Here is a 12,515-nt window from a genome sequence, read left to right on the forward strand (position 1 = left end):
TTGAATGATTCCATGGTCTCTCGCCAGGAAATCGAATCTAAATGGCACTGCGCTGATGATGTTTGTAATACGAAGCAAGGCAACAAAAGGTTGGCAGAGTGCGGTGCAATCACAATAAGGGTCTCTCACCTTGGCCTCATCAATGTCCATAACCTGGCCTTGAAACTTGTCCTTTTGAACAAGTCTCGCAAAACAAGTCGGCTGGGTGAGCAAACAAGAAAAAAAGGAGACCGCCTCTATCACAACACTCTGCTGTGATCTGACCGCAACATCAAAGCAGTGTTTCTAGACTGCACACGCACACATGCGACCCTGCAGGGCTCGGCTCGGCTCAACAGCAGCAGCACACATCAAGCCACCCCACATTCTGGAAGCGATCCTGATCGGGTCCTTGGAATCCTGATAGCCTGAATGCTGGCTATGTCACTTTATAGACTTGTTCAATCATGCACCCTCCTGATTCTTAGTCCAGTTGATTGCTGTCGATGTTGAGCTCAACTTTTACAACAGGGCTCACTTTCTGCCTTTCCGTTTTTGAATCTGATTTCTCTGGGTTAGAATTAAATATCTCGAATTTGATCTCTCAAAATCAGAAAATGTGGTTTGAATGCATGGCAATCCAAGATAGTGAGGTGTTTAAAAAACATGGATTTTTCAACAGACAGAATGAAATTGTGTATTAAAAGGTTTCTTAGAGAACTGGAATAAAAATAGAAAATCTCAAATCTCGAAGAAAAGTAAGAATGGTGGGGACACACCCAACTCAAAATGGGTTCCTCCTGATTGAAAGGAAGGTGCAAGTACTGTTGAGGTTCAATTATGTTAGTTTCTTTATTTAGATAGAATCCTAGAATTCATTCAATAATGTGGTTGCTGTGAGACTAGTCAGGTAAGGAAGGCAAAAACATAGCAAGGTTGTGTGAACGTTGTTTTGTATTTTTTGTTTATTTTGTTTATTTTGTATTTTGTAATTTTTTTTTACAGAAATTGGAAATTACTTGATACATTATATTTTATAGAAAACAGCTTACAGAGTGCCTGAGGTCTTAATTCTTGAGGTCCTTACTCTCTGTGGGCAAGACAGATCCCATAGCAAGAGCACACGGAAATACAAATCACACCCAAAAGTCTAACATTAACCTTCATGCACCATCAAGTCACCATGAGAAACTCTGGAGTTTCATGTAATTTTCAAACTGGTTTTGGTCTATAACATATTATTGGTCATCCAAAGGTTTGTCCCATTTGTTGGTGAATGTTTTTGTAGTTGTCGTGTTGTTTTTTTCATTTGTTGTAAGTGATTTTTTGGGACATTTTTTCATCATGTTCTATCAAATTATTCTATATCATCTTTTGTGTGTGATGATTGCTCCATTCTTCACCTTCAAAAATGAGTGTAATTCATTGAACCTAGATAGTCCTCTTACATTGTCCTTTAGATAGAGTCCAAACCGTGTTAGATTGGTTATTAATAAAGAGAATTTGGGTGGGAGAAAATCTAAGATTTATAAGAAAAGCTTTTCATTATTTCTAATGCTCTGGACTAGAGGTGAAAATCGCCTTCAAAACCCACACATCATTATTAAAACTACAACTTTGAGAGTTTTGTGAGGTGCCCATTCCGAAGACAACCGCTACTCAAGGCCTGGAATTTTCTGCCGCGATTGTGCTGTACACTGAGAGACTGCAGGGATGTTCACAGACGATGTCCACCTCTCGGATCTTGAGGTCTAGATAAGAAACCTGCAGATTGTGGCGTGCACGGGGAAATCATCGCCTTCAAAGAGCCGTCCAAGCCCTCGCTTGAAATCGCGGTGGAGATCCTCCACCACGACCAGTCTTCAACATGCGCAAAGACCAGGAACCAACGCCGCCCTTCCAGTTGTTGACCTCAATCCATCAATCAACCCACAATGCAAAGGTTCCTCTTTTCCATCGCACCGAAAAAGCTGCAAATCATACAATAAAAAAAAGCAAAAATACGATATTTATACTAAAAGAGAAAAGAGGAAGCGTGAAAACCGAGAGAGAGCGAGTGTGCTGTTTGTTCTGTTGCGTGCCTCAAGTTTGTGTGTGTGTGTGTTTTTTCCTGCTTTTGGGGTGCCGACGGTGGACTTGTGATGATGCTTTCAAGATGAGTGCCGCAGGTGGACGTGGTCGAGGGCTGTGCGAGTGCATGGACCCCATGGGAGGCAAGCTACTCCCCTACTGCAGATCTTATCTGCAATGGGGTGACTAATCAACACCTACTACATTCTCTAGTCCCGGGTGACCTTACCACCCCTCGCACACAACCAGTCGCTCTCATTCAGATCTAAGCTCCACTGTTGCTCACTTCATTCTCATAGACACACACATGCACAAGCAAAGAGGAATGAGGAATGGGTTTACACGAGAGACAGAAAACACGGAGTTAGAGATGAGGAACAAAGATGAAGCCTTTTTTCTATGATCGGAAGAATTACTTTCACTGTGTTAAGTAGAGTGTTCGTTTTTCTTCACGAGACATGTTTTTCAACGTAGGAGAATGTTAACTAGACTTAATATGAAAGCTTGAAGAAATGTCTGAAAGCAATGAAATGCCATCGAAGTGGGAAGGTGACTGAATTTTGCAAGACCCATTTCTGTGCTAAAAAAAGTACTGGTTTATATTTGTGTCCATACTTTTTATTTTCCTCTTCTTCTTCTTCTTGTGTGTGTGTGCATTTGTGTATGTAGATAAGTTAGATAATAAAATTTAAACATTTTTAGCAACATTCATACGTACATACATACACACACACACACACACACACATATATATATATATATATACAAATAAAGATATATAATTTGGAGTTGATTTATTGTAAGTGGGTTTTTTGTGTCCTATATGTATGTATTAAATGTCCAACATGCCAGAATCAATGTTGATAACCAAGGTAGTCACTTTTGATAATAAAATACGATACGTAAACAATATGCTGAAGTATCCAATGTTATTCGTTTTTATTCGTTTCTTTAAGATTGAAATAGTCATCATAAATTTTCAATTAACAATTAATATACATTTCACAGAATCTAAATTTCATTTCTGTTTGATAACTACACAATGCTGATGAAATATCACACAAATGACACAGTGTTTGTTTCAGTTGCACTCACATGTATAATGTGTGATTTCAAAGTGCAACCAAAACCATCTCATATCAATACTGAAAAGACTGAAACTAGAAAATCATTCTTGTGATAACTTATAAGAATAAAAGATAGAAGGAGAAACAGAAAAAAAGTAAAAGTAAAAAGGATCAATCAGTTTGACATTCACACTTGGACGAAAAAGGCACGACGACTTGATCACAACGACGGCGACTTGACTGGATGTGGACGAAAAATACAGGACGACACGACTACGTTAGTGTTGATGACTTTGATCATTCATCCATGTATTAAATATCATTAATCTCCATCTTCGCAGTACAAGAGCTTCGCGGCCTGAAGGGTTTTCGTATTCTTCTCGCATCGTCTCGCAGCTCTGCTCGCTCCATCGGTCGGCAGTCAATTGCATAACCTCGCAAATTAGGAATTTGATTGTTTCTGTAGTAATCATAGTTCATTCAGCTACCGAAACTTCACCTGCATTGCGCATATCACAATTGAGCACTCTTGTTGTGTTGTGTTGGGTGCTTTTGAGGGGTCTGTGCAAGGTCTCAAACAATCTCGTGTGGCAATGGCGTGAAGAAACCAGGAATAGAGAAAATCGCAACGAGAAGGAAAGGTGTGGACTCAGTATGTTCAGCATGTGCAGAGATTTAGAATCGAAATATTCGGGAATCTATTTTGGGTCAATAATTGGATATTCAGTGATGAAGTTGTTTTTGTCGTCTGGCTTTTTTGTGGAATATTTTAAATGAAGAAATTGTGTCCGGCAGATCTGAAGAAATTTTTGGAAGAGAGTGGGAGGAGGTTGAGTTTAGGTCTGTTGAATGGTCTTTTAATGGCTGTGCGGAAGTGTGGTTCTGAGTAGGGCTCCAGAGATTGGCTGATTTATATTCTTGGAATTGTTTCCACGGTTGACGGTACTATTTAATGTAGGTTTCCTCGAGACGATTTTACGAACACAGGAATCGGAAACATGGGAATTGGATTGGTGGGAATCTTGACGATCAAAATGCATAAGGATAATCTTGCTTAGAAGTTTTCAGACTGACTCTTGTACAGAATGGAGACATCGAGTCGATTGACTAGACATGAAAGGAGGTCAAAATGAGGGTTGCTAGTTGCTTAATTAGGTGAAAGAGTACAGGTTTCTTGCATTGACAAAAAATTGTAGCTTTTTGGTCTTTCAGCTCCTGATTGTCGCAGTACAAGCCTCTTCGTAGTGATTGCTTCATCCTTCACTCCTGATTCTGGTGGCAACTGATCTCTGTACACGAACCACTCCCTGTTGCAAAACTCGTAGTTCTACAATTCCATTTTTCATGAGCTGATAGTTCTCTTGTGTGCCTCCAGATTCAGATTACTGTCGAGCACTTCGTAACATTGATTCAAATGATTACATGCATCAACTCTAAGGACGGTTGAGGACGGACCACTCACATATTTGTTTGTTTAAATTTTGTTTTCCTCGAGATCAATTAGCATACTCTTGTTGCGGAATCGGTGGCGATGTCAGAGGCAGGGAAAACATTCATCTGTCCAATTTGCTTGGAGTTAAGCTACAAGCCCGTGGTCCAAGGATGCGGCCATATGTTCTGTTTCTGGTGCGTCCACCGCTCCATGAATACTTCCACTGTCTCTCACTGCCCCGTCTGTCAAAAATCTTATGTCCACATCCCTCGGATCTCACCCCAGCTCCACCACCTCCTTCAACTCGTGAATCCTAGCGAGTACCAATCCCGCACTCAAGAGATTTCAGCTGAAGAGCACGACCAGAATATTTACTCTCCTGAAATCCCCCCAAACTCATCTTCCTTAGGGCGCAAAGCCGCCATAAATTGTAAGATCTGCAAGAAAATGCTCTACAAGCCGGTGGCTATGAACTGCGGCCACCTCATGTGCCAAACATGCGCCGCGTCCGGTCCAACCAACAGCTGCCGTTTCTGCGGTGTCTACCATCCAGACGCCTTTCCGCAGGTATGTGTGGAGCTGGAGCAGTACATGGAGAGGGAGTTTCCGAAAGACTACAAGTTGAGAAGCGAGGAAGTGAAGAGCAGCGATAAGGCGAAGATGCAGATGAAATCATGGAGGTCCCAGCCAGCGGATGATCCTGAGGAAATTGGCGTTACGCAGAACCCGATTCATCAGAACGTTGGATGCGACGGGTGTGGCATGATGCCCATTCTTGGCAGACGATTTCACTGTCTGGACTGTCCGGAAAGTTGTGGGTACGATCTTTGCCAGACTTGTCAGGATCGTGGGAACTCTTTGCCTGGGAGGTTCAACCAACGGCACGGGCCTCGACACCGCATGGAGGAACGCTCCTTGCGAAACCCCTGGATATTTGTGTGGGCTTGGTGAAGAGCCTGTCAAGAATTTCAGTTGCTTAAAATCTTGACGTATGAGTTGAAGTAATGTTCCATAGAAGTAGCTACGGCGACAGCAGTGCATATTATCTTCATCAACGAATGCTGAAACGGGATAATCCAATCCTCGTACGTGCTTAACAACGGTAGTGATTTGTGCTTATTGACGATATTCCCAAACGTAGAACACAGTTATTAGCAACTTAGAGGACTATCCTGCAACTAGAACAGTCCAGTTGTACATTCAGTTGTATATCCAGTTGTATCTGGCAACATCAACTGCACAGGATAGTTAACTGCAGAACGGGAGTTTTGACGCGTTTGCCTCACCTAAATCTCATCTACGCCTCCATGACCCTTATATTTCAGCTTCATTCTACGACCGTTCCACTGAAGTGTCACAGGAATCATCACTCACAAAACAGTCAATCTACCGGTTGCAGTCTCTTCAACCAGGTCTGACTTCTATTCCCATACAATCTTCTGATTCGTTTCTGCAAACTGTGTTGCAACTGCCTCTCCAAGTTCCCAAATTCTCTCAATACTTTGCAAAGTCCTCTGTCAGTGCAGGGAGCTTCCGCACCACCATGCAAAGCACAGCTTGTGTGAATCCACCCCTCATTTTACTGTATACTGTGAATCTGTCTTGACCGATGCAATGTGCTCCGTGTTGGAATGTGAATGATCTTAACATACGATGGGTTTCCTGTCTTACGGATCTTGTTTATATAGGTAGATTCCAAGTAGTCACACTGGACATAGGAATTGAACCTGAGTTGTCAGTAAGGAAGTAAAAAATTACATTTCTTCTTGTTGGGAAAAAATTCTCACTGAACCATTCTTTTGGAACAAAAAATTACTGACACACTGTGAAAGGTTTTGAAAGTAAATCATTTCATTTGAAAAAATTAACTTTACCCTTGGTAGACATTCCAAATTTTTATTCAATCTTCTTCAATGCACCAACAGTTATTACAAAATAGTTTGCAAATTCAAGCCATATATATATATATATATATATATGAAAGGTGAACAACCAAGGCAATGACACGGACAAAGGAATTTCTAAGAAATGTGTGGCAAATTGAGAAGTTGATAGATTCTTAAAAACATAAATTCTTCAGCTGATAACAAATAGTATTTGTTGATTAGATAATAAATGTATTGGGACTACTTTTTGGAGAAATTTTGGTACGAATTGGTTATATGAACTGACGATGTTAGATCAAAACATCCCAATTGAAACATTGCTAATATCTTATATAAATAATCCAAATCTAATGTGTATACATAATCATCTTAGATTATTTGTGATTGTGTATTACTATGTGATTGTGTATTACTATGTGATTGTATATCATTAATATGCGATTGTGTATCATTATTACGTAAATGCATAAATTAATTAGTTATAATATAATATTATAAATTTTTTATATGATTAATTTTGAGTGTTATTTTAATTTTGAAATTTAGGATTTATATTTTTATAAAAAATAACCAAAATTGTATATGTTTATATATTTATAAAAACATATATGAATAGATATATGAATAACTTTTTGGATCATGTATTTTTATTTAGATATAACTAAAATATGTCATTTAATTAGAATGTGTTTTACTTTATCTAACAACAGTAAATATAATTCAAACTTTGCAAGACTTGGAGTATGTACATGTATATATTTTTGTATGTATATAGGTATATATATATTTATTGTATTTTAAATTACATTTAAAAATAATAAAAACTAAAATAAAAAGAAGACAATTTATCTTTAAACATTACCAATAATGATTTGTTATGTGTATATTTTATTATCTATTGTGTAAATATTGCATTTATTATAAAACACTTTCATGAAAAGAAAAGAAAATACATTCAATAAATGTTATAAGAATAACTTTAATTATTGAATTATCATAGATGCATTCAAAATACTGATTTTTTTTTATAGTTTGGATGATGATATTTGTCTTAAATTTTTTCTTTTTAAAACAAGTGATAACAATTTCAAGAGAATAAATTCTATTACTAAATCAACAAAAGAACTAAGAGTGAAGAAGTGAAAGACTACTCAATTAAAACATTCTCAATCAAGATATTTATTAATATATATGGAAAAATTCAATCCTTACTTAAATCATCATTTATTGAACTACAAGAAAATTAAATAGAAAAAAATCTATACCTTCTTGAGTTATATTAATTCTTTGTTTTTCATTGTCAATACTGCACAAAGAATAGGCTACGTATACTATAATATAAAGAATAGTATAAGTAGGCTACTTAAACCATGGAAAAATGAACAATAAAATATTTTTTTATTTTTAAAATTAAAATTCATAAATTAGAATATGAACACACTCTATTTAAGATAAATTAGGAATAAATAGTTAAAAAATCTTAAATATCTTCAAAGAAACCATATTTAAATACTAATTGACATTCCTTAGTTTTTGAGTACTATACTCTTTTTTCATTTTGTTTCATACCATAAATACATATAATTTTTAAAAATATAAATTTATTGTAATGTAATTTTTAGTAATTGTTCTCAAAGGTGCTGCCCACAGGAAGGCACATTAACAGAGGCACCTCGAGCCTTCTCAGTGCCTGCGTTCATCCAATTTTAATCCATCCAATGGATGAACCTGGGGCATTACTCAAAGTGGTGATGGTCCAAACCGGCACTCAGTGCCCTGCATTAGGGTTTTTGGTCCCTGAAGGGTTTAGGGTATAGGGCATTCATTCTCACGATTTTCGTAGCTCCTCTGGCTGTGGGAGGACCTGGGACGCATGGCAGTTTGCAATCTGGGTTGAAATTTGAAGTACCGGAGTCAATTGTATTGTAGGTTTATTTTTATTTTTATTTTGTTTCCTGGTGGAGATTAGCTGCGATGGGTAGCGAGGATGCACCGCCACCAGCGGCCGGAGCTTGGTCTGCCATAGCCAGGAAGGATGCGGTGGTGCCTGTGAAGGCGAAGGTTGAACCAAGCGCTGTGCGCTGTAAGAGCGGCTTGAACACCGTTGTGGTGGATACCAACGCAGTTATTGGGAGTGGTATGCATCTTGTGGGAATTGCTGAGCGATTTGTGACGATGCGGGAAGTGCTGAAAGAGGTGCGAGATCCGATGTCGCGTATGAACCTGGCAGCTTTGCCTATAAAATTGGAAATCATGGAGCCAGACCCGGAAGCTGTTACCAAAGGTGAGTGCGAGCTTGTATTCGTGGGAATTGGTCAATTAATCCTCAAACCTGTGGTGTTGCCACTGCTCTAGTTCGCGAACTTTGTCAGCTCGCGTCGTCGATGAGAGTCTTCTCTTTGAGGTTGCGGAAGGCTGTCATGGAGGACTGTTGATTCAATCTAGTAGCTTTTTACTCATTACAAAGTTGCTACAGTCGGTGACCATGTTCGTTTTTTATTTTATTTGTAGTGGTGCGATTTGCGAAGGCGACTGGTGATTTGCAGTCACTATCAGAAGTAGATACGAAACTTATAGCTCTAGCTTACACTTTGGAGTCTCAGATTCATGGTGTATCACACCTTCGAACACGCCCACCTCCTCTGCAGGTCCACCATACTACCTAAATCTTCAATTTCTCAAACATCAGCAATTAGTGCATCGAATTCTGCTAGGTTTGTCGATATTAGGTTAGTATATTATGCCCACTTCCTTGTGCTGCAGAGTATGATTAAATAAATTCAACCAATTTTTTTAATTCTTCTTGATTGAACTTATGGAGAATCTAAAGTGTGGAGATTGGGGGTGCCACAGGTGACGCCTGTGCTGAAAAATAAGCCACGTGAACCGCTTGGCTGGGGTTCAAATGTTCCTAATCTGAAGGAATGGGAAGAGTTGGAGGAGGCGGAGAAAAGTCAATCCAAGATCAACCAGTCAAGAATCCTTGGATTGAAGTATTTGAATTTAGATGGGTCGGAGTCGGGAAACTCCTCACCAGTAGTTGAACTTGAGAGTGCTAATTTACCTTCAGACCCAGGTTCAAACGAGTCAGAGATTCCTTCTACTGCACGTGCTAGTTCGCGAGGTGAGACTAATTCCGAGGGACGTGGGGGGTGGTCAAAACGAGAGCCTAAGGCGCCAAAGCTCAAGCCCACCATCAGCATTGAGGGTAAGAAAAATGTTGCAGTCGGATTGGACGCGTCTAAATCGGAATTAGCCGAAGCGGATACCTCTGGTTGGGTGCACGCATGTAGCAGGACTACTCGGAACAAATTTCTAAAGCGACAAGCTAAGCGGGAAGCCAAGGCGGCGGCTTTATCAGAATCATCCTCTGTTGCGGGGGATCATCACCCCACTGAGATGGATGTACAACCTCAGAGATCATTCTTTGAAGGGGAAGTCGTACCTCCGCCCCTACTTGATGAGGACGAAAATGAGGATGTCGAAGATCTGACCGAGGAGTGTATTAAGAACGAAGGTGACACTGACCCAGGTGAAGAACAGGACGAAGGAGCAACCGCTAATCTAGAAATAGAGAGTGCTAAGGTGGCAGACGAGGGAAAAGGAGCGTCTGATAGTGACGAAGGCGACGAAGGTGATGAAGAGGATGATACTAAAGCCTTCGAAGCAGAAATGGCTGCACATGCAGCCTCAGGTGAGGGTTTGCAGACGGATGAAAATGAGAGTAGTGCGATTAGCGATGCTAATGGCGTAGCACGATCTACAGAAGCTGAAAAGAGAGATTCATCGTGGCAATCCTCGGTTGCCTGTGCGACTGGAGATTTCGCCATGCAGAACGTCATACTTCAAATGGGTCTGCGGTTACTCTCGCCTAATGGAGCCCATGTTCGTGAATTGAACAGGTAAGTGTAACCGTTTCTTATTTTTATTTTTTCATGTAAGCTGTTAAATGCTTACACCTTTGAAGTTAATTACTGTATCGGATTAGGCTCGACATTTCTTGGTTGCTTTGGGATACTTGGTGGATCATATGTGGTTATGGTTTTCCGAAATAATCCTCTTCATTTTTTTTTTTTTTTTTTTTTTTTTTTTTTGTAGGTGGGTTCTTAAATGTACGGCTTGCAATAACATCACGGCTGAGGTGGGGCGCATCTTTTGTCCCAAGTGTGGGAATGGAGGCACTTTGTACAAGGTGTCTGTTACTGTGGGAGCTAACGGCACCGTTCACGCTGGAAAAATTAAGCGTGTGAACATTCGTGGCACTCGGGTCTGTTCCTCTAATCGCCTTCTGCCCTGCAATCTGTAACACCCAGATATTTGTAGCTTTATTTACACGTCGTGATTCTCTTTTCACTCATACATTCTTTTCATGATGGGTGCAGTATTCACTTCCTATGCCCAAGGGTGGTAGGATTGGAGCTGCCCAGAATCCCATTTTACGGGAAGATCAACTGCCTCACAGGGTCCTGTATCCTAAACAGAAGAAATCTTCTCACGCGGTAAGAATCTCTTCTTTTTCTCAGTTTTGCGACCCGTTCGCTCAATTATTCCCAGCTAATTACTTGCTCCTAGTTGTCTTAGCATTGGATATATCGTAGGTAAGAACCGGATTGTTTGCCTAATGGTATTTTTGCTTTAATGAAGTTTGTAGAACATCCATTTTAGAAACAAAAGAACATTAGTATGGCTGGCCTGGTTAAGTATGTTGGTACTGATTGAAGTCGTCTGTATCACGTGATCTCTTGTTCATGACAGGGTGGTGATGTGTATGTGACTGCGGACACACTATTCACAAACAACAAAGGGATGCAGAACATAGGATTGATGCCGGCAGTGCAACAAGCATCTGCAGTCTTTAGTGGTCGCCGGAATCCAAATGAGCGCCGGAACAACCGGAAGCACTGATATTAATTTTATATTTATTTTACGTAGCAGACTGTCTTTTTCTATTGACTCCTCTGGTAACCTCCGAGATTATTCACACCACAATACAGTAGACTTTCCTTTTTAGTTCCTCAGCAACATGCTTGGCTTTTAGATTCCAAATTAGCAAATGGAATAGGCTTTCTTCTGCTTTTTATTTTAGTTTACTTTTTTTGTTTGTTTGTGTGTGTCATGGTTTTTGTTTTGTTTTTGTCTACCTGTTCTAAGCTAATTTGTTGCAAAAATGAAAGAAAAACTCTATTTTGGTTCCACATGAACATACGTAGGGGGTTTGTAGAATCTAGAGGTCATGGTTCAAAAGTCTTTCAAATATTGTTTTTTGGGTGCAGAATTGTTTTTGGAAATTTTGATCTCTGGAAATTGTGAAAATAATGAAGAGGTCACAAAATGAATCAAATTGTATTCTAATATGAATCTAAATGTGTAAGTAGATATGTTGTTTCTAACAATTATGAAAAGTACAAAGAATTTGATTTGTTAGTTTTCTTTAGTTATTTGTAGATTTTTCTGACATGATTTGTTAGAAATAAAATCATCTTTGAGTTGGGCATACTACAGAGTCAATGTTATGTAAAAAAAACAAGCATTCTTGCCCATACTTGGGCCAATTTTACTGAGTCTATAGCTTAATAATTGTGGCTTGTGAATCCCAGCCAATTAAGTAATTATAAAGTTGTGGCCACTTGCCTTCTCTAAGTGAAAAAAACCTCTATAATTCTACACAGCATCTAATTGGGGTTATTACTAATTTCTAGATTTGCTTACAATCAAAATAGTTGAAGAACATTTTATCAACTAATTTACTAACAATTTTAAAAAAACAAATTTGTATTGTAATCATTATTATCAAAATACAAAAAATATTTGATTTAAAGTAGAAACATAATTATCATAATTCTTTTCTTGATTTTATTAAAATTTTATACAATATATGTAATAAATATTTGTATATTAAATATTTAATTTTAGAATACTATTTAATACTTAATATGTTGACATATTATAGATTGAAGATGTGTTTAATATAACTATATACTAAAAAAATGTTTATTTTCTGAACACAAAAAAAGATTGTAGAAATTGATATTAATAGTTGCTAATCACTTTTCTAAAATGTTCAAAGAGATAAGATCTCAG

The 12,515-nt window shown here is 38.6% G+C and overlaps 2 protein-coding genes across 4 annotated transcripts; both read left to right on the top strand.

The window, feature by feature from the left end:
- The first annotated feature begins 3,506 nt into the window (after positions 1-3,506).
- Positions 3,507-5,883, top strand: LOC112279143 (E3 ubiquitin-protein ligase PRT1). Of its 3 annotated transcripts, XM_090248348.1 has the most exons (3): positions 3,507-3,757; positions 4,075-4,129; positions 4,492-5,883. In XM_090248348.1, the coding sequence occupies exon 3, from the start codon at positions 4,648-4,650 to the stop codon at positions 5,497-5,499; it is 852 nt and encodes a 283-aa protein (XP_090104474.1). In that variant the 5' UTR covers positions 3,507-3,757; positions 4,075-4,129; positions 4,492-4,647; the 3' UTR covers positions 5,500-5,883. The 3 variants fall into 3 exon arrangements, with proteins under 3 accessions (XP_090104474.1, XP_024369062.1, XP_090104475.1); XM_024513294.3 differs by lacking the exon at positions 4,075-4,129; XM_090248349.1 differs by lacking the exons at positions 3,507-3,757; positions 4,075-4,129 and adding an exon at positions 3,936-4,070.
- A 2,326-nt stretch (positions 5,884-8,209) lies between these two features.
- LOC112279117 (RNA-binding NOB1-like protein) lies at positions 8,210-11,535 on the top strand. Its single transcript, XM_024513252.3, has 6 exons — positions 8,210-8,718; positions 8,946-9,082; positions 9,288-10,336; positions 10,533-10,701; positions 10,817-10,933; positions 11,190-11,535. The coding sequence occupies exons 1-6, from the start codon at positions 8,409-8,411 to the stop codon at positions 11,337-11,339; spliced, it is 1,932 nt and encodes a 643-aa protein (XP_024369020.1). The 5' UTR covers positions 8,210-8,408; the 3' UTR covers positions 11,340-11,535.
- The last annotated feature ends 980 nt before the right edge of the window (positions 11,536-12,515 follow it).

Source organism: Physcomitrium patens, chromosome 2 (assembly GCF_059467195.1).
Source record: "Physcomitrium patens ecotype Gransden chromosome 2, ASM5946719v1, whole genome shotgun sequence".
In the NCBI taxonomy this organism is placed as follows: Eukaryota; Viridiplantae; Streptophyta; class Bryopsida; order Funariales; family Funariaceae; genus Physcomitrium; species Physcomitrium patens.

Bases quoted from the DNA above. Each gene is read 5' to 3' on its own strand.
- LOC112279117 (XM_024513252.3), top strand. From the start codon at position 8,409: ATGGGTAGCGAGGATGCACCGCCACCAGCGGCCGGAGCTTGGTCTGCC. The intron at 8,719-8,945 runs GTGAGTGCGAGC...TTTTATTTGTAG, and splicing joins CCCGGAAGCTGTTACCAAAG to TGGTGCGATTTGCGAAGGCG. The intron at 9,083-9,287 runs GTCCACCATACT...GGGGTGCCACAG, and splicing joins CACGCCCACCTCCTCTGCAG to GTGACGCCTGTGCTGAAAAA.
- LOC112279143 (XM_090248348.1), top strand. From the start codon at position 4,648: ATGTCAGAGGCAGGGAAAACATTCATCTGTCCAATTTGCTTGGAGTTA.